Raw genomic sequence first — 22,332 nt, 5'->3', positions numbered from 1 at the left:
GCACAGCTGGACAGTGGGGTGCTGGGAGGGTCCTGGGGTCCAGTCTCAGGGAGCCAGGGCCTGAGGGGCTGTGCTGGGGGTGCCATTTATTACTTCCTGACCCACCTGTGATGGCATCTCCTGGGCTGGGGCCGGGCAAGGGGAGGGGAGTCTGAGGGCCCAGAGCTTCCGGGGCAGCAGGAGGGGCGAAGGCAGCGGAATGGCGTGGGCAGGCCCGGTGGGAAGCCGCTGCCTCGCCTGGTGGGTGGAGCTCCATCTGGACAGGGGTTTGGGTTAGTGCCAACGTCTAGGTCAGAAGGGCAGGTTTGTAGCTGGGCGAGTGAGCGCAGTCTGGGGAGGGGGTGGGCAAGAAGCCTGGCTGGGAGCCCCGTGCGCGGCTAGATCCTGGGGACGCTTGTAAGGCCGTGAGTGCGCAGTGGCCTCCTGTACCTCTTTTAATTTCCAGGTGTTTCTCAGCCACTGTATCCCTTCCTTAGCACGACGTCTGCCTCTCTTATATCAGCTGCAGGAAAGAAATTGCCTTGAAAAAGGAGAAAAACAAGGAGCCGCTGTTAGAAGAAAGTCTGGGGGTGCTGAACAAGCCCCCGAGTGCTCTGAAGCCCACGGATGCGACGCCCCTGGTGGCGAAGGACCAGGTACCTCGCTCTGCTGAGCCGCTGCCCCCCCCCCCCCCCCAGCGGCGTGGTGACGGTGCTGCAGCTGCCTCCAGGGACCCGGGATGCGTCTGCACTGTGCTGCCCCCAAAACCCCCTGTGCTGTCCTGGGACCCCCAGCGACAGGTCGTGTGTGTCCCCTCCATGGGCCCCGGGTGTGCCTGGGGAAGGCATGGCTGCGGACCACCCCGGAAAGGGGCCACCAAGGGCCTGAGTGGCGATCCGGGGGAGACAGGGTGGCTGGCACGGAGGGGTGCAGACCAGGGTGCTGGGAAGGGCGAGGCCCGGGAGCCAGTGAGCGCTGGGGTGCTGCCTGTTCAGGAGTCAGACACGGGGTGTGGGGTGCGAGTGGGAGGGGGGGCGGCCCAGACCAGCTGTGGCACAGCTGATGGTGGCCCGGTTGGGTGAGAAGAGACAGGTGCACAGGAGGAAAGCTGGGCCCGGCATCGGCACCGACACGCCCTCGGAGGTGGTGTGTCCTCGGTGTGTTACAGGTTTTGCAGATAAACGGAGAGACCGGGAGAGGCCTGGATGGCACGTCCTTGCCGCAGCTGTGGACCCTCAAAGCAGAAGTTCTGCTTGAGATGGACCTATGCCAGCCTGCACGGCTGCTCCTGTCGGAAGCCTGCCACGCCTTCCAGGTAGGGCCCGCCTGCACCGCCACACACTGGCTGCTCTCTTGGGCCCAGCCACCCTGGACTTGTTCCTGCCCCAAAGCCTGTGTCCTCCTGCCTGGACTGAGTCCAGAGACCAGCGAGGCCCCCCCCACCAGAGTCCCTCCAATCGCCTACAGCGACTGGAAGCCGGAGGCAGCCCTGGAACAGCGTCTGGAGGGAGGCTCCCAGCCTCGGCTGCAGGCTTGGGGAGCCCCGGGGCTGGGTCCTGGGAGGTGGGTGGTGCTGGGGCCACTGCTGAAGGGAGGGGCTGCCCGGGGCTCTGACCGTGTGCAGAACCCTGCAGGGGGTTTCAGCACACATGGGCCCCCAGCCCACCCCGTGCCCAGGGCCAACGGGAGATGCCTTCAGGGCCGAGAGGAGCCCAGGAGATGGACACAGTCTGGAAGGGCCTGCTGCCTGGAGTGGCTGCCGCCTGGCGTGCCTCCCGTCTCTGTCTGTCCTGCTGACTATTCCCACCCCATCCTCTCTCCGTGTCTGTCTTTGTCAGGAGCTTGACGACCCTTGTGCAGAAGCCAAATGCCTGCACCTCCTGGCACAGCTGGCCAACAAGGAGAAAAACTACGGCCAAGCCAAGAAGATGATTGAGCGCGCCCAGCGCCTGGGCGGCAGCGAGGAGTTCTGGTTCCGGTCCACCCTGACGCTGGCCGACACACTCCTGTCCACGGAGCAGGAGGGGAGGGAAGTGATGGTGAGGAGGCTGGGCGCCAGGCTGGGCAGGGAGCCATGGGCGGGGCCCCGCTGAGCCCCGTACGCTGCACCCCCAGGTCTGCCAGCTGCTTCGGGAGCTTGCTGAGACCTTCAGGGCGCTCAGGAAGGAGAGGCCCAACTGTGCGCCGGTCCTGGACTTCATGGCCACAGACCTGGAAGCGAGGTGATTTTGTAAGAAAACCTGTCGGAGTCATGGTTTCTTTTCTCCACCTGTTCGTTTCTATGCTGAGTTTTAAGCCTGGGAAGTTCAGTGAGTCACCCAGAGGGGCCACAGGGCCACACACTTCCCCCGTGTCCTGCGTGTCCCTCCGACCTTCTCTGATGGACTGTCACAGCCACTTGGGAAGGCGGCTTCCGTGGTTGGAGGGGCCTCCCCTCGGGCCGTGGGCCCCTGCAGGCAGCATGTTTTTCTTTCCAGAGAGGCCGGTGGTCTAGTCATGTTCCTAAGTTCTCAGGGAATGCCCCTTATTGCTCACCAGGCACGGCGTAGGCTCCCTGGGCACCTTCCCGGGCTGAGGGACAGGTGCCGCTGGGCTGGGTGCCGGCCACTGGGCTGGTGGGCACCCTCCGGCCACTGCTCAACTGAGCCGGGTCAGGAGACTGGCGTCTCCCCGCCACTGCTCCGGCGGGTTTTGGAGCCACGTGTCCATCCACGGGACACAGATCAGGGTCCCTCCGCCTGTCTGGGCCGGCAGCCGATGTGTGGGGGACGGAGCGTGGAACAGCATCTGTTTCCTCCAGGACTGTCAGGGTTTCAGAGGCTCGGCTTGACCCTGAGCTGCCTCTCGGGAGCTCTGTCCTCTAGAAAACGGCTCCTCCAGGCCTGGGCCTTGTCCGTGCGGGTGCTCACAGGGCTTTCTTGTCGCGTTTACAAGGGCCGTGTCCAGGTCTGTCCCTCACCGCCGCTGCCGCCTCTGCGTCAGAATCCCAGCCCCCCGCGCACCTGACCGTTTCCTGGAAGCCGTGCCTGCGTGTTGGCCGAAGCAACGGGGCTCGGTCTCCCTTTGGACTTCTCTGTCCACCTGTTCCGTGTCAGGCGCTGCTTCCTGTGCCGGCCGGCGAGGGCCTGGGTGCTCTAGTCCCGTCTCCCAATCCGCCACTCAGCCCCTGGGCCTCCCAGTTCCCATCCTAACAGATCGCCTCTGAACCCAGCAGCCCAGCGGGGCCCGACGGGAACCGGGCCGTTGCCGTGGGGTCCTTCTAGGCCCGCAGTCGTTTGGGGGAGCGGTGCTGAGTTTCCAAATGGACGCCTGGGGCGGGTGGTCCTTTCCTAGCTGTGCTGCACGGTTGCGCGGTCCCTGGTTTTCGAGAAGCACGCCTGAAGGGGCCCCCCCGGCGCCGTGGGTGAGAGCTGGGGGCCCCGGGGCGGCTGTGCGCACAGCGGAACCTGACGCGGGCCCCCCCCACAGGTGCCTGAGCCTCCGGGCCCGGGTCGTCCGGGAGTCGGTCGGCAGCGAGCCGTCCGAAGTCCCGTCTTTGCTGGACGAGCTGGATCACTGCTTGCTGGGCATCGAGGAGGAGTTTGTCAGCTGTGGCTGCAGAGAGGGCGGCGTGGACCTAAAGCTGGAGCGCGCGCAGATAAAGAGGCGAGCGGCCGCGCCGGGGCTGCCCCTCTGGAGGCTCCTGAGGCGGTGCCGCTGCTCCGCGTGGTCACCGGCCTCACTGAGCCCCTGGACACAGGCCCTCTTCCCGCCCTGGAGGCCCCTCCGGGCGGCCACTCCCCATGTGGCCGCTTTCCTCCCTGTCACATGTCAGTGGCCCTGCCGGATGTCCTCCTGGCCCCGGCCCTGTGGCTCCCTGCGCCTCCCTGGGGACGCCCACACTGGGCGTCTGCAGCCATGTGGGGTGTCCACCCCTGGAGCACGGCTGAGCATGGGCGTCCTCGTACCTGTCCTGCCACCTCTGTGTCCCCCGCTCTGTCTCTGCAAACACACAGACCCGACTCAGAGCCACACCAGCCCACCCAGGCACACAGTGCCCCCCAACACCCAGTGTCTGCAAGTGGGTCACACACTTGTCTACCCACATGTCACGTGCAGACACGTGTCACATATGTGTGTGTACACACAGCCTTTGCCCCGCCCTGGGCCACCTCCACGTCGGTGACGTAGCATCTGGGAGCATGACACACAGATCACAGGTCATGTGTTAACATGGGTCTTATCAGGGAGCGTGACCAGACATGTGCACAGAGTCTCTGTCATCATGGGGAGAGACGTGGGCGGCGCTGCAGGAACTTAGAAATGCGACAAGCAGCCCTGGGACAGGGTGCGGCTCTGGGTCCCTGGGGCCCAGCGTCCGTGTGGGTGAGACACGAGGGCGGCGCCTCCATGTTGTGGTCAGACGTGCGGATAGTGTCGTACATGTGAAGTGTCAAACCTCAGCACCATAGGCGGCACGAAACACGCGGTGTGCTCAGGCAGAAGCTGCACCCTGCGCCCTGGCCCTTTTGCAAACGGCCCTTCGTCTCACGCAGGTTTTGTGCCCAGAGTGAGCCGGATGAGGAGCAGAGGACTGCCTACCGCCTGGAGGCCTACAGCCTGGCCCAGCATGCTGTGGCCGAGGCGGAGCATCTGCTCCTGGGCGTCCGGGACCTCCTGTCCCTGCAGGACGTGAGTGTGGCCCCGGGCCCTGGGCCAGCCGTCCCCCCAGGGAGAGCGGCCCTGCACTGTCCACATGGCCTGTGGCCGCTGGCTTGTGGGGACGCAAGGGAGGCTGACCACTGCCTGAGTGGAGGGGTTACAGCGGGGGGGTCCAGGGAGAGCGGGTGGCTGGACTTTGTGGGACAGAGGAGCAGAAAGGGAGGGGACAGGAGTGCCCACCTGAGGACAGAGCAAAGGCCCCTGGGGGGACAGGCCCTGAGGCTGGGGAGGCATTGCGGAAGGAGTGTGAGGGACTGGGCCTGCACTCACTCAGGGGAGCGGTACTGGCCCCAGGGAGCCCACACAGCCCCGTGGGGCTAGGCAGGCAGACCGAGGGCTGCCTCAGTGGGTTGGGGATCCCAGCCCTGGGGAGCGCCACTCCCGCGCCGCCCGAAAGGGCCTGTGAGGACAACCGGAAGGGACAGACTGTTCCCGATTGAAGCTCAGTACCTTACGGGAATATAAGAGACCTGGCACCCTACAAAATAAAACGTACGTCTCACACAGCCCATCAAAAATTACCTCTTTATCGTTTTGTCTCTAGGAGTTTGATTATCAGTCATGCAAAAGGCAGGAAAATATAGTCCATAAGGAGGATAACCTATTGATCAAAACCAGCCCAGAGCTGAACTGGAACTCGAGGATGTTCAGACAGTTGTCACAACTCTTTCCCACACATGAGGCAGCAAAGTAAAGACGGGGGAGATATTTTAAAAGGCCCAAGTCAAACTTCTGGAGGCAAAACTCCAGCGTCTGAGCTGGGGATGCGGTGTGCGGGGTTAGCTCAGGCGCAGGTGAGAGATTGCAGAAGGAAAGATCAGAGATACTAAAGGCAGCAAAAGAAACGACCACAAATTAAACAGAGGAACAAGAATAATTTGAGTTTACAGAGTAACAGTAAGCTGTGGGGCAGAAGTAGGTTTACAGTTGCTCGCATGGAAAATAATCTAATCGCAAGTAAATGATAGGACAAGAACAAACTCCGTTTCACGTAGTTCCAACTGCCAACCCACTTCTCCCGACCCTGTGTCGATGAGGGACTGTCGTGACTACCCAGGTGAGGTGGAACAAATCAGAAGAAGCCATAAACTACCATGGCTCCGTCCAGAACAGACAGACCCGGGGATCCCTCTGTCCATGAAGAAACTGAATTCGTAGTTGAAGGTCTTTCCTCAAAGAAAAGGCCAGGTCCCGAGGGCTTTCCTGGTGGGTCTACTGTGTAAGGAAAGAAGGAGACCAACGCTGCACGGACCCGCCTAGAAAACGTACAAGGAGGGAGCACGTTCCACCTGCACGAGGCTCGCGTCACCCCGGACCCAGACAAGACCTGCGGCCATTCTCTTCATGAGCACAGCCGCAGAAATCCCAAACCAGGTCTTGGCAAATGTAATCACATGTAAAACGCATGGTACATCCATACCAAGTTTGGGTTATCCCAGGAGTAGTTTAGCATCCAAAGTCCTCAATTCCGTTCTACATATTTAAAAACATTTTACACATCACCTCAGACAATCAGAAAAAGCATTTGATAAACTGCAACTCCTATTCCTGATTTTAACAAGTGTCTTAGCAAAAAACGAACAGGAGGAAACACCCTCAGCCAGACCAAGGGCTTCTGAGCCAGGAACCAGAGCTGGCCTCGCCCGTCACGGTGACAAACTGGGTGCGCTCCCTCGGATGAGACCTGCGGCAGGGGGTGTCCCTGCACCCCGTTTGCTCACAGTGCATCAGCGTCCAGCTGGCTCAGCGGGGCAAGGAGAGGCAGTCAAAGCATCCAGTTTGGAAAGAAGACATGAAATCGTCTTTGTTCACAGATCATGCGATCTTCAGTGTAGAAAAACCTATGACGTCTACAAAAGTAGAAGAATAAAGCTACGAGTACTGACTAGTGAGTTTAGTAAGTTCACAGGCTATAGAAACAACATGCAAATGTTAATTTTATATATCTATACAAGTGATCAATCAGACATTAATTATTTAAAAACAATACCATTTATGATAGCATTCAAGTGAAATTTGACAAAAATGTGAAAACTTGTACCCTGAGAACCACAAAACGTGTGTTTGCTTATTTTTAGAGAGGGGGGAAGAGAGGGAGAGAAACATCGATGTGAGGAAGAAACACGGATCGGCTGCCTCTCGTATGTGCCCCAGCCTGGGACTGAACCCACAACCCAGGCCCGTGCCCTGATCAAGAATTGAATTGGTGACCTTTGGCTTTGCAGGACAATGACCAACCCACTGAGCCACATCAGTCAGGGCCCACGAAACATTGTTGAGAAAAAATTAACCTAAGTAAACGGAAAGCTCTAGCAAGTTCATGGGCCCCATGACTTGATGTTAGCACGTTGCGTACCGGGGAATTTAAATGCCTTTTAGAAATGACGAGCATTCTCACCACCTGTACCCAGTGTGTTCGTAAGGTGCCGCTCCTCCTCGATTACCTGCAATCCTTCCCAAGACAGCTGCAGGCTTTGCTGCAGACGGGGACAAGGTCATTTTGAAATGCACATGGATTTGCAGGACGCCGAAAGGAGCCAACACAACTGTGAAAAGAAGGACGGAGTTGGAGGGCCAGCACTGCCTGACTCTAGGGTTTATCACGAAGCTGCAGGAATCAAGAGGGTGTGGTTTTAGTGTGAAATGAGACACCCCGATCAGTGGAACCTCACAGAGAATCCAGAAATGGAGCCACAGAGACAGAAAACTGATTTCAGCGAAGATGCAGGTGCCGTTCAGTGAAGAAAGGCTGGTCTTTGAAAGATGGCGCTGGGGCCACTGGGCGTCCAAAACACGAGCTGGAATTCATGCCCCACACCACAGGCAAAAATTAACTCGAAATGAATCATAGATGTAAATGTAAGTGCTAAAGCCATAAAACATCTGGGAGAAAACGCAGGGAATCGCCTTTGCAACCTTAGTTTGGCAAAGATTCCTGACAGACGGCACCAAAGGCAAATCCGTAGAAGAGTGAATGGAGAAGCCGGACTTCTGCTCTTCAAACACCATTAAGAGAATGAAAACAAGTCACGGCTGGGAGAGAACATTTGCAAATCACCTACCTGACGAAGGCCTTGTATACAGAAAAAACAAACAACTCTGAAAACCTAAAAAAAGAACAAACAGCCCCATAAAAATGGGCATAACGTTTGAACAGGTGTTTCTCTGAAAGAAACGTGGCTGGTAAGTGACTGCATGAAGAGGTGGCAGACTTTGCCGGTGACGCGGAGAAATGCAGACTCTGAGCGCAACAGAACCTGCCGCACGCCCGGGGGGACGGTGGGCTTGGGGCCCGCCTCTCCTACACGGCTACTCTGGGAGACCGCATGGCCCCCACGCCACCCAGCCGTCCGCTCCCCGGGATCTGCCCTGGAGAGAGGAAAGCGTAGGTCCCCACACAGATGCGCCTGAACTGAGTGGACAGTGTGGTCTATCTACACAGCGGTGCTGCGGGGCAGCGAGAACGGCTGTGCGCCGCGTGGAGGCAGCTCAGTGAACGTGCCTGGAAACGAGCCCCACGCAGGGAGTCCTCACCATGTGGGCCTGTTTACGGAACCTCCTAGAAGTGCCAACGCAGGCACCGCGCCAGAAGGAGGGTGTTCTGGAGGTGGCCGTAGGGAGGTGGGATGAAGGGGCGGGAGGGAGCATCCATCGTTTCCACTGGGGTGATGGCTTGCGGGGCTGTCCCTACACGAGAACACAGGGAGGGGTCCGTGACGCCTCCTCAGAGCTGACTCAAACGACACTGGGCCTGGTTGGAGGCTCTGGGGCTCTGACCGCGTCCCCATGCGTGCAGGTACAGAACGTGAACACACCGCTGATGAGGAAGCTGGCGCACCTCAAGCTGGGCCTGGTGGAAGCGTCCCTGGACCTGCTGCGGCGCGTCGGGGAGGAGCCCCTGGACGGGCAGCTGGGGCAGGGCTCCCTGGATGGGCTGCTGGCCAGCTACCTGCGGAGCTCCAGCGACTTCACCTCCACTGGCTTGGTAACGGCCGGGGCGCAGGCAGGCCCAGCCCAGGGCCCTGGATCCGCCCGGGGGTCGTGCTGCACTGGCTCCTCCACTAGCAGGGGTTCGAGGGCTGAGTGCACAAGCAGCCCCCCAGGATCTCTGCCATGAGGCCCCCGCTGCCCCCTGCAGGCCCCCCACCCCATGCAGCTCCTGCTGCACCCTCATCCCCCAGCTTGGGGGTCTCTAGGCCTTGCTGAGGAAGGGCCTCACCTGATCATGGGAGGTAATTGGCCCATGGCAGGTGCCTCCCACACACCCAGCAGCTCTTCCTCCCAGGTCCTGAGTTTGCTCTGACAGTTTTGTCAGCATGTGAAAAAGTCTATAAAGTGAATTTCACTTTGTTAAAAAAATAAGTTGAATTTGCAAAATATTTCTTTTAAAGGACACAATCTGCCATTTTAGGCATTTTTAGACTTCATGCATTAGGAATCAGATTAATTTGCTATAACTATAAATGGGCCAAAGATAGTCTTAACATTGAACTGTTTACAAACTCGTGAATGTCACTGAGCCCTAAACTGAGGTTCTACAAGCAAACTTCAGTGATTGTCCCACCAACTGGAGAACTTCCCCAGCATGGAGGGGCATTTCTCAGACGGCTCCCACATCCCCGCCCCCCGGAGCATTAGGGGTGGATCCCAGGGCACGAGAGGGTAGGCCTACTGCATTTTCCAGGTGGGGGCAAGTCACCTGGAATGTGGCTTGTGTCGCAGAAATGGTTCAGGCTGAGGCGGACTCTGCCCCACGTTGTGCTGGTGCAGCTGGAGAGCCTGCAGCCGCTGAGCGCCGGCTGCGTGGAGCTCCGCACGCGGCTCCTGGGCCTGACGGGGCAAGCCCTGCATCTGCTGGCCCTGCGGGCAGACCCCGTATCCCCCGCCTTCTACTGGGAGGAGGGCCTCCTGGTATGTGTCCCTGCTTCTGCGCAGCACAAGCCCATGGCCTGACCTCAGAACCAGCATGTCACTCGGCCTCAGCCTGTCCCCAGAGAGGAAGGGGGTGTGGCTGGAGGAGGAGAGAAAAGGCAAGACGCTGTCTTGCCAGCAGGACCCGGGGGCGGGAGAGAGAGGTGGGTCTCTGAGGACAGACTGCAGAGCAGTGGAGGGGGTGAGGGTCCCAAGGCAGGTGGAGGTGGATTGGTGCCCGCGGGGTGGCACTAACAACACCCTCCTGAGGGGGGCCATTGGAGAAACGGGCACTAAGTGCCAGGTGGCCGGGCAGGGAGGGGGCTTTCAGGAAATGTGCCTACCCAGACCCAGCTCTTTCCCAGTCCAGCGTCCTCCTGCCTCTCCCTGCTGTGGTCCCACAAACCTAGGGCTCCCACCTCAGTGCCCAGTCCCCAGGGCAGGCAGATGACTCACTTGCTTCAGCCACATGGCTGCAGGGTGCTGCGGCCCAAGGGGTCTGGGGTTCAGGACTAAGGACACGGGCTCAGGCCTCCAGCTGTTCCTGCCTTACACCCGACTCACAGGTGCTCCTGGGCCGGGCGGCTCCAGCCTGACGGATGCCGCATGTCCCCTAGGCAGGAGCAGAGCTGAGCAGCCTCAAGTGCCTGGAGATCATCCCGGAGGACGGGGACAGAGAGGAGCGTGGCCGCAGCCGGGTGGCCCCAGGGGAGCAGGAGCGCAGCAAGAAAGGCTCAGACCTGAAGGTACCGCCGCCCCCACCTGCCCCCCCGCAGAGCCGGCCGGGGGGGCCTGAGTCCGCACCGCGCCCCGCAGGTGAGGAAGACGCTGGCCCAGCGGTACCTGGCGCAGGCGTCGGAGGTCCTGCTGCAGGCCCTGCAGGCCGCGCTGAGCCACGGGCTCCTGGAGGTCGCGGCCGCTGCCAGCCTGGAGATGGTGGAGTGCATCGGCCCGCTGGACCCCAAGGCCGCCTGCCAGTTCCTGGCGCTGTCTCAGGTGCGGGGCGCCGTGGGGAGGGAGGGAGGCCCCTGAGCCCACGGCCCCCCTGAGCCCGGCCACGCATACCCACGCCCTGGGGCCCCTCCGCGCCCGCCCCAGAGCTGCTCGGCCTCAGAGATGATGCGGGACCTGCTGCTCACGGCCACGGCGAACACCGGCGGCTCGCAGCTGGCGGCCCTGCTGCAGCTCCAGCACCGGCTGCGGCGCGAGGAGCGGACCTCCACCCGCGTGTTCGCCGCCGCGGAGCAGAGGCTGGCTGCCGTTTCCAAGGTGACCGCGCCGGGCCGCCCTCCAGACCCTGCCGGCTTCGCAAACTCGAAGCTCGTTTTATCAGAAAGTGGGAGCCACGCTCCGAGCGGCCAGCTCCGGGGGAGAGGGGGGCGGGGGGCTGCAGGGGAGCGGGCAGGGGAATCCCCGGCCTCGGCGCGCCGCCCTGGTTCGGGTGCCCGTGCACCGGGGCCGCGGAGCCCGAGCGGGACCTCTGCGCGCTGCTGCCCCCGCGTGGCGTCCGAGGGCTCTGCGGGCTCCACGCCGCGGCGGACAGCCCCGCCCACCCCTGCTCCACCCGCGGGGAGGGGACGTGTGGGTGCAGCTGGTGACCCGCTCACCCCGCGCGGGCTCGCGGAGCCCTGGATGTCGCACAGGCTTGGCGGAATCTGCAGGTCACGGACCAGCATTTTAACCTCTTGAGTGAGATCCCTCCCGCTTTCCGAATCCTCTTCCTGCACCTCTCACCGGACAGGTGAGCCCGCCCCTGTGCTTGCGCCTGCCCCCACGCGCAGCAGGGTGCCGGGTCTGCAGGGGTCCGCGTGTCCCGTTGGAAGGTCGCCATACTCTGGGCGGGCAGGCCCGTCTGCTTGTCTGCAGAGAAGGCAGCACGCCCAGCCTCCCGCAGGCCTCGTGGCCCCGCTTGACGTGGACCGTGCAGGGCGTAGCCACTGGACCTGCCTTAACCCTGCCTTGACCTGGCCAAGGGCCGCGGGGAGGGCGCTCCTGTTGGGGGTGGGCGTGGCTCCCAGAATTTGCCTCTTCAGGGCTGCCCGGGGGCCCAGGAGCTGGACCTGGACCCCACCCTGCACCCTGCCCTCCTGCCCACAGGACCCATCTGTACGGTGCTGCCTACGAGACACCCAGGTCCCTCCCCACAGCCAAGGGGAAGGCAGTCCAAGTGGGGGGTGAGTGCGTGGAGCAGGTCTTTATCAGCACCGTCCTGGATGCAGGGCGCACCCGCAACCTAGAGACACAAGTCCCTCCCCAAAGTCTGGCCTGGGCAGCTCAGAGAGGGGGAGCCCCGGCCCCCAGCTCCAGCCGGTCACGCCGTTGTGCCGGCAGCCTGTCACACTGGCGGCGGGGCCGCTGCTCCCTGTGCTCAGGCCCCGGGTTCTGCTTGCATTTCACTTGGCACCGCGGAAGGCTCCAGACCGCCAGGGCTGCGTTTCCTCCCGACCTCTGGCTGCTGGCACCACCCTGAAACTCGTCCTAAGTGGCCATGAGCTCTGTCCATGGCCAGGACCAGACCTCTGGGGCAGCCCCCCGCCCCAGTCCCAGAGGACGGGCCCCGCTGCCGCACGCTGCCCCTCTGCAGCACCCGCAGCCTTGGCCCATGCCCAGTGCCTAGCTTCTGCTTTCCCTCTTCCCCGGCCACTCAGGACCCCTGCCCTCCTGCCCGCCCCGCCCTGCCCACGACCGACAGGGCTGGTCCCCCACCCTGGGGCTGGCCGGGCTCCAAGGCTGTCTGCAGGGTGTGCCTCCCTGGGTGGGCAAGCCTGGGGGAGAAGCCCCATGCCCACAGCTTCCGCGTGGCTTCCGAGTGTCCATGCACGAGGGTGGGCTGCGAGGCCCCGGACGGGACAGCGGTGGTGTCTGAATCCACAGGCTCCTGCAAGGTGGCCCGGGTGGCTGTGAGCCCGGCCGCCTTCTCTGGCCTCTTGGCCAGAGCCCAGCAGTTCCGAGAGCAGATGCAGGCGGCGGTGTGCCGGGAGGCTGCGGCCCTGGACCTTGGCCTGGTGAGGGGCCAGGCCCCACCCTGGCTACGGGGGACCGGGACCCCAGCCCAGCAGCAGTGAGGTGCGGTGGGGAGGGCTGGGCAGGGACCCTTGTAGTGGCTGAGGGGCACCAGCCTCCCTGTGGGCAAGGCAGCTGGTGGGTGCAGGCACTTCCCGTGCTGCTGAGCTGAGCCCTGGCCACTAGGCCGTCTCCAGGAGTGGCCTTTCCCTGCAGGGTCCCCACGCGGCGGGGTCCTGCCCCTCTGCTCTCACCGGGTGCGTCCATGAGGGCCCGGCACCCTCTGACCATGGCTGTCTGGGTTGGACAGGACTCGGGCAGCCCGCATCCTGCAGGGCAGGGAAGCCCTCTCCCGAGACTCGGCGCCATCCTGCAGGCCACGGAGGAGTTCCTGCACCCACTGTTCCCGCTGCTCTGCGGCTCCGAGGCCAGGTCCGTGCCGGGCTGCCTCCCGTGTTCAGGGGCCTGAACTCCGCACGCCCAGTGGAGCTGAGTGCCTGGCGTGGGGCGGGGGCAGGCTGTGGAGGGAGTGTGCACCTCCCGTCGGGGAGCCGTGGGCCCCACAAGGCTCTCTGCCTGTGAAAAGGCCCCCGCAGCCCTGACACCTGGTTCTGCTGTCTGCCGTCAGGTGGGGTGGGGACAGCAGGGCAAGGGGCTGGCCCTCGGATGTATTTCTGGCAGCAAAGCGGGCAGAGGGTCGGGCCTGGGGCCTCCTGACTGGCCAGCAGGTCAGCGAGGCTCCCGAACCCTGTTGGCTCACGATGGTGAGCCGCTTGCCCGGCGCCTGTTCAGGGGGCCGGTCTCCGGCGTGAGCCGAGGACGGCGTCGTGCCGCTCGCTGTGTTAATGAGAAACCATCCGAAGTGATGCACTTGAGGTTCCTGGTGTGTGTGACTGTCACGTGTTTTTAAAACGTGAATGTGTGCCTTTGACGTTCAGAATTCAGATTCCCACAATCACCATGGATCTGGGGAAGCCAAAAGGCAAAGACAAGGAGCGGAAGCCGTCCGTGCCCCAGGGTGAGTGGCCGTGTGGGGAGGCCCCAGGCTCTGAGCCGTGTGATTTCGGGAGCCTCCCGCGGTAGTTGAGGGCAAAGAAGCTGGGTTGGGACTCCCCCGACCTCTGTGAGCCCAGGGGGGCAGACACAGGCTCCCGGCAACTGCAGGTGGGCCTGGGCCTCCAAGGGCTCCTGGCACCACAGGTGGGTGGGAAGGCCCCGGGGGTGGGGCGTCTGCCCCCTCCTGTCACAGCCTGTGGGCAGAGGTCAGCTCCAGGGCAGCCTGGTGCCGCGCCTCACGGCCACGGGCACCCTGCAGGCAGAGCCCTGGCTGGGATGGTGGGATGCAGCCTCTTCCCTCAGCGGGCGCGGTCCGATAAATGGCTCTTTCTGAGGCATTTCGTTCACCTCCTTGTCTCCCCCCAAAGACCTGGGAGAAGAGGGAAGTGGGCAGCTGCTTTGTCAGAAGAGCTCTGACTTCTGACAGCGCTGGGGGCCGCCCCCCTTCGGGTGCTGAGCACTCGGAGCTGAGGGTTCCGCGCACCCGCAGGTGCCCGCGCACCAGTCAGAGGTTGGAGGGTTCCGGGAGAAAAGCCCTGTCTCGCGCCAGCGCAGGGGCCAGGCTTTGACTTTCTGAGGCCACTGGTAGAGAGATTCTTCCCTGAAAACCCCCTGGACCCAGACGGCACAGCCATGCTCGGGTTCCGGGTGTCCTGGTAGCCTTGCCCGGCACCTGCCATGCGTGTCAGAAAGAGCGGGTTTTCTCCAACAGGAAGTAAGGCTGACGGGTCCTCTGCGGGCCCCTGTCACCTGGAAAAGCCCCTCCCCTAAAAGGTCCCCTCAGGGCTGTCCTCAGAGGCCAGGACCCCTCTGTGGCCTCCTCCAGGAGGAGGGCCTTGTGCAAATGGGGGGCTCCCTGGTTGGAAGCAGCCAGGTCACCCCAGGACCTGCCTCAGGGAGTGGCTGCCACTCTGGGGCAGGTCCTCAGAGCCATGGAGGCCCCAGCATCCCGTGACTGGGCCTGGCCACACCATCCAAACGAGGGTCCCTCCCCCGGAGAGCCCAGCGCACCCCGGAGCCTGGCAGCGGCCGCAGCGATGACGCGTGGTGGCAGGGCTGGCCGTGCGGCAGGCACTGGTCCCGGCCGGCAGCTGGCATTCTCTCGCCCCCAGTCCAGCCTGAGGCTGCAGACAGCGTGGTCCTGGTGGTGGACAGACCCCTTCTGGAGCTGCCCCTGGAGGGCCTGTCGGTGCTCAGGGACGGCACCGTCACCTCCGTGTCGCGGGAATTCTCCCTCCAGATGCTGAGCAACCGTCTCCACCGGGAGGAGGCAGGTGAGAGCTGCCGCTGGGCCCGACGGCTCGTTTTCCAACGGAGCTACTTTATTACATGAGATCGTTAACTGCCGTCAAAAAGTAATGATCGGAAAGGCACTTGCGGAGCACCTGCTGTGTGCCCAGTGTTCCGTCAGGATTGTGCGGCCTCACAAACGTGTGTCTTGGGGCCGGGGCAGTGAGGCCCCGCGGCTGGTGCTGGGGGCGTGGACGGGCGGCGAGTGGGGGTTCTCTGGGCGGGGCACACTGCGTGTCAATAAATATCAAGTCAAATTAAAAATAAGTAGGTCGGCCCTGGCTGGGTGGCTCAGTTGGTGGGAGTGTTGTCTGTGCACCAAAAGGTTGCATGTTCTATCCTGGGTCGGGGTGCGTACGGGAGGCAACCGACTGATGTTTCTCTCTCTCTCTCCTTTTTCCTCTCTCTCTAAAATCAATAAATGTATCCTCAGATGAGGATTAAAAATGTATCAGTAGATCAGGCTTTTGGTGCCATCTAAGATGGAACCACAAGGACCCAATTAGCCCTTCCAACTGAAACGAGGAAAAGCCCAGGCAAGACATATGAAGTAATAGTTTTCAGGTGTTGGAGACCAGGCAGTGGGGACCACGATTGCTGGGGGAGGGGCCCCAGCAGAGCCTCCTGATCCCCCGGTGGCTGGTCAGGGGGATGAGAGTCCGCAGGGCAGGGTCTGAGGTCTGCAGAGGGTCCCCCGTGTCTTCGGTGGGGACTGTTTGTACAGGGTGTGAGGAAACCCCCCAGCCGGGGGCAGAGCCGCCCAGAGCAGCAGACACAGGCCCGGGGGCACGTCTGGGCTGCGGCCGGGTCGGGGGGGGGGGGGGGGTGCTGTCGTCCACGGGTTCCGGTATGGTGGCTGGAGAGCACCGCTCCGCACTCAAGGCCGAGCTGCCGAGGCTCCACGTGCTCCAGGCGACCGAACTGTGTCCCAAAGGCTGTTCGGGAAGACAGAGATGACGGTCTCAGCACCCAGCAGGGTGACATTCAGAACGGCGGTCATTCCACGCAGAGGGCGCAGGAGCAGGCCTAGGCAGCCTGGGTGGGGGAGCTGGGGTCACAGGAGCCAGCTTCCCACGTTCGGTGACGCGTGCCCCGCGGACCCAGGAGACCCAGGCGCGGGAACAGGGAGACCTTCGTGGGGAGCAGCAGCCGCAACAGCTGGTGATCGGGAGTGACGGGGATTGTACAAGGACAAGCCGACGGACACCAGGGACACCGGCGGCAGTGACGGGGCTTGCTGGCAGGAGGGACGCAGACGATGACCAAGGCCTCTCAGTTATTAAAGAACAAGACAGTCACTGTGGACACTGCTGTCACCGTAGTGAAATAAAGACACAGGAAAGCTTGTGGGCTCGTCCACCAGGAGGCCTGCCCGCAAGAGCGTTCCCCAGGCAGCGAACACGGGGCGCGGGCGCAGAGGACCAGACCTGGGGAACACGGCAGGCGTGTAAAACTGCCGTTTTTAAGTAACCCCTTGGAAGACTCACAGCTTGGGGCCAAGCGGGAGCAGTGAGCTGTGGGGTTTGTAACAGGTGTGAACGGACCGTCAGGTGCCGTGATTGATGGGGGGCCGAGGGGATGGAAGTCACTGGACTGCGTGACCCGGGGCCGCACACCCGCGGGTGGGGACTAAGGCCACCCCGGACAGCACGCGCACTGCAGAGGACAAGTGAGTTGTGAAGAGCACTCAGTTACTCCATTGCAGGCGAAGACCCGCTGTGTGGGCGACATGCAGGACCCCGACACGGGCCTGGAGGACACCGCTGAAACCAAAGGACAGCAATGGCGTTAAACACGGGTGGGAAAGACGGGCCACGCTGCTTGTCACCGCCGCACCGCTCTGTGTGCGTCCCCAGGGGCGGGGGCCCCTCACGCTAGAGAGATCTTCCAGCTTTAAAGATTCCTAGTAGAAAAGGAAGCGGGTCAGCGTTAGTATGGCAGCCCCTGACTTAAGACGTCAGAGCAGGAATGCAGACAATCCCGAAGAAAGCCGAGGTCGGGCTCCCAGAAGCATATGCACCATCGACAGAAAGGAAAAGAGAGAAAGTGGTTGTTTGAAAAACGAGTCGGGACAAAGTGGCGACCCCCACGTCACCGCCTCCTACGCAGGTGGACAGACAGCAGCAGTGTGGGGGCAGGAGGGGCGGCCGGGGGACAGTAGGGGGCCTCTGCCCCGCGGGCACGCTGGTGGGCGCCCAGCGCGGAAGGTGAATGGGGGGGGGGCTCGGAGCCTCGGGCCACCGTTCCTCTCCTGAGGCCTCCGGGCGCGGCCCTTTCCCAGCCCCGTGGGCCTCTCCGTTTGAGATGTCACCGTCGTTGCAGCTTCAGAAAACCTAAACCGGACGTTCTCCCCCTTCCTGGTTCCTCATTGGGGTGAAAGGCACGCGACACGCTGACCATCTCGGAGGGAACAGCGTGCGCCCTGTGTTGTGCGCCCCCCTCCTCGCATTCCGCGTCTTCTCTCCTTGTCTGCCGCAGAGGCGACCGCGACCAAGGACACCAGAGGCAAAGAGTCCAGGAAGCGAGCCCCCGCGAAGAAGGGCCGGAAGGTCGGAGGGCGGGGGCCCCGCGGGCGGTGGCTGGGGTCCTGAGGCCGAGGGAGGGCGCCCCGCCATGACCCGCCGTTGTCTGTCGCGCAGGGCCGCGCCCTCCGGGTCATCCCCTCCGGCTGCCTCACGGTCGACTCGGATAATTTCAAGTGTATCCTTTGCCGGCCCCGCCGCGCCCCAGACGCAGGCCCGTGGCCCTGGTTCTCCTTAACCCGAGCCCAGTCGTCGTGGACCCGTACGAGGAGGCGCGGGGCCCCGGTGAGCGCGGCTCCGCCCCGCGTCAGGCTGCGCGCGCGCGCGGGGAAGGGATGGCCTCTGCCTCTGTCCCCGCCCTTCCTCGGGGTCCCGCCCCGCCCCTCCCGGCCGGGGCAGCCAGGCGACCCTGCGGCCTGCCGCGCGCTCTGCGTGGTCAGCTCCGTGATTTTATAAGTCTCCCCGCGAGGGCGGGACGGAGACCAGCCCTTCCCCAGCAGTGACAGGCGCCCCGCGGGACAAAGCTCCCGTGTCTGACGCCACCCCGCTGTCCTTGCAGAGACGCTGACTCCTGTCTCCGTAACCCAGGAAATTTTGGAGAAGTTCAGAGACACGTTCGCTGCCCGATGGACCGGGTATCTGGGAAAAAGCCCCTTCCCAAGGTTCGCCTCGGCTCCCCGGAGGCCGTCCCGCGGGGGTCCAGGGTGGCGGGTGCCCCACGTGGGGGTGGCTGTCCTCAGTGCCCCCCCCCCCCCCGTCACTCCCTCAGGTGCCCTCTGACCTGACCCGCCCACCCCGTTCTGACCGGTGCCCCCCTGACTTGTGTTGCCCACACACTGGCCTCCTTGGCCTCTGTGGCGCCCGGGTCAGGGTGCCCTTGTCCTCGTCTCCGCTTTACGGGTGAGGACCTGAGCACCCAGGGCTGCCCCTGCAGGGGTCTGCGGCCAGTCCAGTGGGCGTGTCCCGTGGGTGTCCTTGGGGACCGGCCTGCTTGGGTCAGGGAAGTGTCCCTCTAGCTCTTCCCAAAACCACAGCCGAGTGGGATGGGGTCCCTTCCAGGGACTAGGGGTCCGTCCTTCTCAGGAGGGCCGCTTGGACCAGGCGCCCGGGACCCTGGGAGTCGGACACAGGAGCAGCCAGGAGCGCCAGGGAGCGTGGCCGGGCTCCGCCCACCTCAGCAGTGGAGGAGGGTGGCAGGGGGACGCGGAGGACGTCTTCTCTCTCACAACGTGTGGAGTGGGGACAGCTGCCTGCCCCTGGCTGGCCCCGCCCACAGAGTCCCCCCACCCCCACCTCGTGCAGCCAGGCTGAGTGGGAGCAGGTCCTGGGCAGCTGTGAAGGCTTCTTCTTCTACGGGATGGAGAGCTTCCTGTCTCACGTGTCGGTGGAGAGGCTGGCAGCCATGAACCTAGAAGGTGAGCGGGTCCTCTCAATCCCCGCCGGAGGCCGGGGCCCCACCAGGACCGTGGGCACCTGGTGACCACACGCCAGACAGAGCAAGCATCTTTGTCAGGAGTTCCCGGCTGGTGCGGGCATGCAGTGTCCCGGGCAGCCCCTCGGCCCCCTCCACCTCTCAGATGCCCCAGTTTGGGCTCGCGGGTCTGGCGGGCCTGCCTGGGCCTGGGCCACTCTCCCAGCTCAGCCTGCAGAGCCTGGGGGGCTGGGGGCATTTCCGCAACGAGCTGGTCGTCACCCCTCCCCGCTGGTCCCTCCGTCTGGATTTCTGGCCGCAAAGGAGGCTGCCAGGTGCCCCCACCACTGGGATACCGTGCAGTGGCTGGTGGCATTTTCAGGGACCCCCTCGAGGATGCTCTTGCCTTTGAGGTGCATGTCCCCACTGATGGCAACACGCAGACAGGGCACCTGAACCCAGCCCTGTCACCAGCTGCTGGTCTTTCCAGCCCTCCACCCTCACACGTGTGAAGCCAAGCAGGACAGGCCCCCACCCCACCCTGTGAGCAGGGCACCGGGGAGGCAGAAGCAGGGCGTCTTTGGAACTGATTCCAAGCCCCTCAGGTGGGATGCCAGCGAAGCCCAGAGACACGCCAGGTCACAGGCCCTGCTGCTCCCCACCAAGGCCTGTCTGTGAACAGAATTGGGGGGGCGGTCTGCCTGCCCCTGGACACCAGAGCCCGCCCCGGCCCCCGCCCCAGGGGGAGCGGGGTGGCCCTGCCTCTGTGGGCTGCCGCACGCCCAGGCCAGGCTGCATCGTGGACACTGGCCCCAGTTTCAGTGGTCACTGGGGACCAAGGTGACCCACTTAGTGCCCCGTGCCTGGGACTCCCAGGCGAGCCAGATGCCTGGTGGTGCGGCATGTTGGGATCCGAGACGCCCCTCCGGGCGGGAGCGTTGGGCCCCATCATACAAGGGGGCTGTGAAGGGTGTGCGGTCCCTGAAGGAATAGCGTCCCTGTGTCCCTGTGTGGCCGGTGGGTCCTGAGGAAAAGCCTCTGATGGAAGCCTGTGCCTCGGGCAGATCGGGCTGTGTCTCTGTGGTCCCCTGTGCTGGGTGAGGCCAGCCCGCACCCCCCCCCCCCCCCCGCCCTGCAGACTGCCAGCTGATGGTCCTGCTGGGCCTGAGCCGGTCCCATGAGAGCATGCGGCGGATGGCGGAGTCCTCGGAGCACAAGAGGTGCCTGGTGTCCCCTGCGCTTCTCTGCCAGCAGCCTGGTCTTTTGGGGGGGGCTACTGGGGGGTGTCTGGGGGCATAGGAGCGATGGATGTGTCCCCTGGGGGACAGTGTGCCCCTGCACGCTGTGGGCAGAACCCCAAGAGGGAGCCAGGCCTCTGTGACCTGCTCCTGAGCCCTCCCTGCCGAGTCTCTGGGTCTGTGGCAGCTGCCACAGCCCTGCCGCAGCCTCGAGGCTCCGAGGACTGACCAGGAGACAGGGCCCGCAGCGGGGAGGGTGCCAGTGCACATACCCCAGGGCCTCTGTGCATGGGCCGGTGGCCGAGCGGGGCTCCACCCTCGCGGTGGGGTGGGCGCAGTGCAGAGGCATCTGAAATGCCTTTGCTTGGGAAGTGCACTGGTGTTCAGGGGTGGGAACTTCTAAGAGCTGTCAGTCCAGACGCTCGTTCTAGCCCTCGGTGCTGTCTGGGTGAGCCCGGGCGGGCTCTGCTCCATGGAGCACGGTCCCTGGCAGTGCCCCGGAGCTCTCCTTGGAGGAGCCCATTGAGACCGCCATCCTGCTGAGCCTGGCGGGGGTCCGGAGCATCCTGGCGAACCAGTGGCCGACACCCCTGCAGGACAACGCGCTGCGGGCCAGTGTCCTGTGGGAAAGTGAGTGCGCCCAGCCTGGCTCACACCCTGGGGCCTCCCCGAAGCCCACCAGGGGGCCCACACTCATCTGAGGCGGAGTTTCTTCCCCAGATCTGCTGACAGGCGGTAAGCCGACAGGGCGAGCGGTCCGCCTCCTTCAGAAGATGGAAGCTGATGAAATGGTCAGCCCAGGTGAGTGGAGGCCTCACTGTCACTCTGTTCAGGCCACGTGTGCCACCTTGTACCCACCATCCCGCAGCCGCACAGGGTCTGAGTGTCCTCGCCTCCTTTCCTGCGTGGCCTCCACAGGCTGACAAGACCACCAGCCTCCTGTAGACAAGGGTCCATAGTGAGGCCTGGCGTCTACGCTCCTCGGGAAACACGGTCCTCAGATCTGCTGATTTGTCTTTAAAACCCATCAAGTCACACAAATTCTAAAAGTCTGGGTGTGGGTCCTGGGAGTGGGGGCCCCACCACTCATCCTTCGGAGCTGGAGACCTGAGTGAGTGAATGTGTGAGCAAATGAGTGAGTGAGTTTATGAATGAATGAGTGAGTGAGTGAATGAATGAGTGAGTGAGTGAGTGAATGAGTGAGTGAGTGAGTGAACGAGTGAGTGAGTGAATGAATGAGTGAATGAGTGAGTGAGTGAATGAATGAGTGAGTGAATGAGTGAGTGAATGAGTGAGTGAGTGAATGAGTGAGTGAATGAGTGAGTGAGTGAATGAGTGAGTGAATGAGTGAATGAGTGAGTGAGTGAGTGAGTGAGCGAGTGAATGAGTGAGCGAGTGAGTGAGCGAGTGAATGAGTGAGCGAATGAGTGAGCGAGTGAATGAGTGAGCGAATGAGTGAGTGAGTGAGTGAGTGAGCGAGTGAGTGAATGAGTGAGTGAATGAATGAGTGAGTGAGTGAACGAGTGAGCGAGTGAGTGAATGAGTGAGTGGGTGAATGAGTGAGCGAGTGAGTGAATGAGTGAGTGAGTGAGTGAGTGAACGAGTGAGTGAGTGAACGAGTGAGCGAGTGAGTGAGTGAACGAGTGAGCGAGTGAGTGAATGAGTGAGTGAACGAGTGAGCGAGTGAGTGAACGAGTGAGCGAGTGAGTGAATGAGTGAGTGAACGAGTGAGCGAGTGAGTGAATGAGTGAGTGAGTGAGTGAGCGAGTGAGTGAATGAGTGAGTGAGTGAGTGAGCGAGTGAGTGAATGAGTGAGTGAGTGAGTGAGCGAGTGAGTGAATGAGTGAGTGAATGAGTGAGTGGGTGAATGAGTGAGTGAATGAATGAGTGAGTGAATGAGTGAGTGAGTGAGTGGGTGAATGAGTGAGTGGGTAAATGAGTGAGTGAGTGAATGAGTGAGTGAGTGTGAGTGAACGAGTGAGTGAGTGAGTGAGTGAGTGAACGAGTGAGTGAGTGAGTGAATGAACGAGTGAGTGAGTGAATGAATGAGTGAGTGAATGAGTGAGTGAGTGAATGAGTGAGTGAGTGAATGAGTGAGTGAGTGAGTGAATGAGTGAGTGAGTGAATGAGTGAGTGAATGAATGAGTGAGTGAATGAGTGAGTGAATGAGTGAGTGAGTGAATGAGTGAGTGAGTGAGTGAGTGAGTGAGTGAATGAGTGA

General features: G+C 62.5%; 1 protein-coding gene and 1 long non-coding RNA gene across 2 annotated transcripts in view; one reads left to right on the top strand and one right to left on the bottom strand.

The window, feature by feature from the left end:
• The window catches only part of CFAP46 (cilia and flagella associated protein 46), a 66,010-nt gene that overhangs the window by 42,518 nt on the left and 1,160 nt on the right, over nucleotides 1-22,332 (top strand). The window contains exons 34-59 of the mRNA XM_090278789.1: nucleotides 503-635; nucleotides 1,148-1,294; nucleotides 1,818-2,018; nucleotides 2,095-2,201; nucleotides 3,448-3,624; nucleotides 4,515-4,650; nucleotides 8,477-8,665; nucleotides 9,403-9,591; nucleotides 10,209-10,337; nucleotides 10,408-10,587; nucleotides 10,690-10,860; nucleotides 11,235-11,332; nucleotides 11,689-11,765; nucleotides 12,466-12,596; nucleotides 12,781-12,793; nucleotides 12,930-13,026; nucleotides 13,533-13,612; nucleotides 14,742-14,924; nucleotides 17,419-17,489; nucleotides 17,580-17,640; nucleotides 17,712-17,747; nucleotides 18,022-18,124; nucleotides 18,765-18,877; nucleotides 20,012-20,093; nucleotides 20,605-20,741; nucleotides 20,832-20,912. Coding sequence (XP_090134915.1) covers nucleotides 503-635; nucleotides 1,148-1,294; nucleotides 1,818-2,018; nucleotides 2,095-2,201; nucleotides 3,448-3,624; nucleotides 4,515-4,650; nucleotides 8,477-8,665; nucleotides 9,403-9,591; nucleotides 10,209-10,337; nucleotides 10,408-10,587; nucleotides 10,690-10,860; nucleotides 11,235-11,332; nucleotides 11,689-11,765; nucleotides 12,466-12,596; nucleotides 12,781-12,793; nucleotides 12,930-13,026; nucleotides 13,533-13,612; nucleotides 14,742-14,924; nucleotides 17,419-17,489; nucleotides 17,580-17,640; nucleotides 17,712-17,747; nucleotides 18,022-18,124; nucleotides 18,765-18,877; nucleotides 20,012-20,093; nucleotides 20,605-20,741; nucleotides 20,832-20,912 — 3,122 coding nt within the window. The remainder of the gene's footprint in view (nucleotides 1-502; nucleotides 636-1,147; nucleotides 1,295-1,817; nucleotides 2,019-2,094; nucleotides 2,202-3,447; nucleotides 3,625-4,514; nucleotides 4,651-8,476; nucleotides 8,666-9,402; nucleotides 9,592-10,208; nucleotides 10,338-10,407; nucleotides 10,588-10,689; nucleotides 10,861-11,234; nucleotides 11,333-11,688; nucleotides 11,766-12,465; nucleotides 12,597-12,780; nucleotides 12,794-12,929; nucleotides 13,027-13,532; nucleotides 13,613-14,741; nucleotides 14,925-17,418; nucleotides 17,490-17,579; nucleotides 17,641-17,711; nucleotides 17,748-18,021; nucleotides 18,125-18,764; nucleotides 18,878-20,011; nucleotides 20,094-20,604; nucleotides 20,742-20,831; nucleotides 20,913-22,332) is intronic.
• On the bottom strand, nucleotides 8,906-10,194 carry LOC150010807 (uncharacterized). The gene is made up of 3 exons (XR_016511267.1): nucleotides 10,048-10,194; nucleotides 9,380-9,691; nucleotides 8,906-9,008 (listed from the first exon to the last, which is right to left on the bottom strand). It is a non-coding gene; the product is annotated as an uncharacterized LOC150010807 (long non-coding RNA).

This window comes from Furipterus horrens, unplaced genomic scaffold (assembly GCF_987537825.1).
Source record: "Furipterus horrens unplaced genomic scaffold, mFurHor1.1.pri manual_scaffold_5, whole genome shotgun sequence".
NCBI classification, from domain to species: Eukaryota; Metazoa; Chordata; class Mammalia; order Chiroptera; family Furipteridae; genus Furipterus; species Furipterus horrens.
This window is presented reverse-complemented; position numbering and strand designations above follow the sequence as displayed.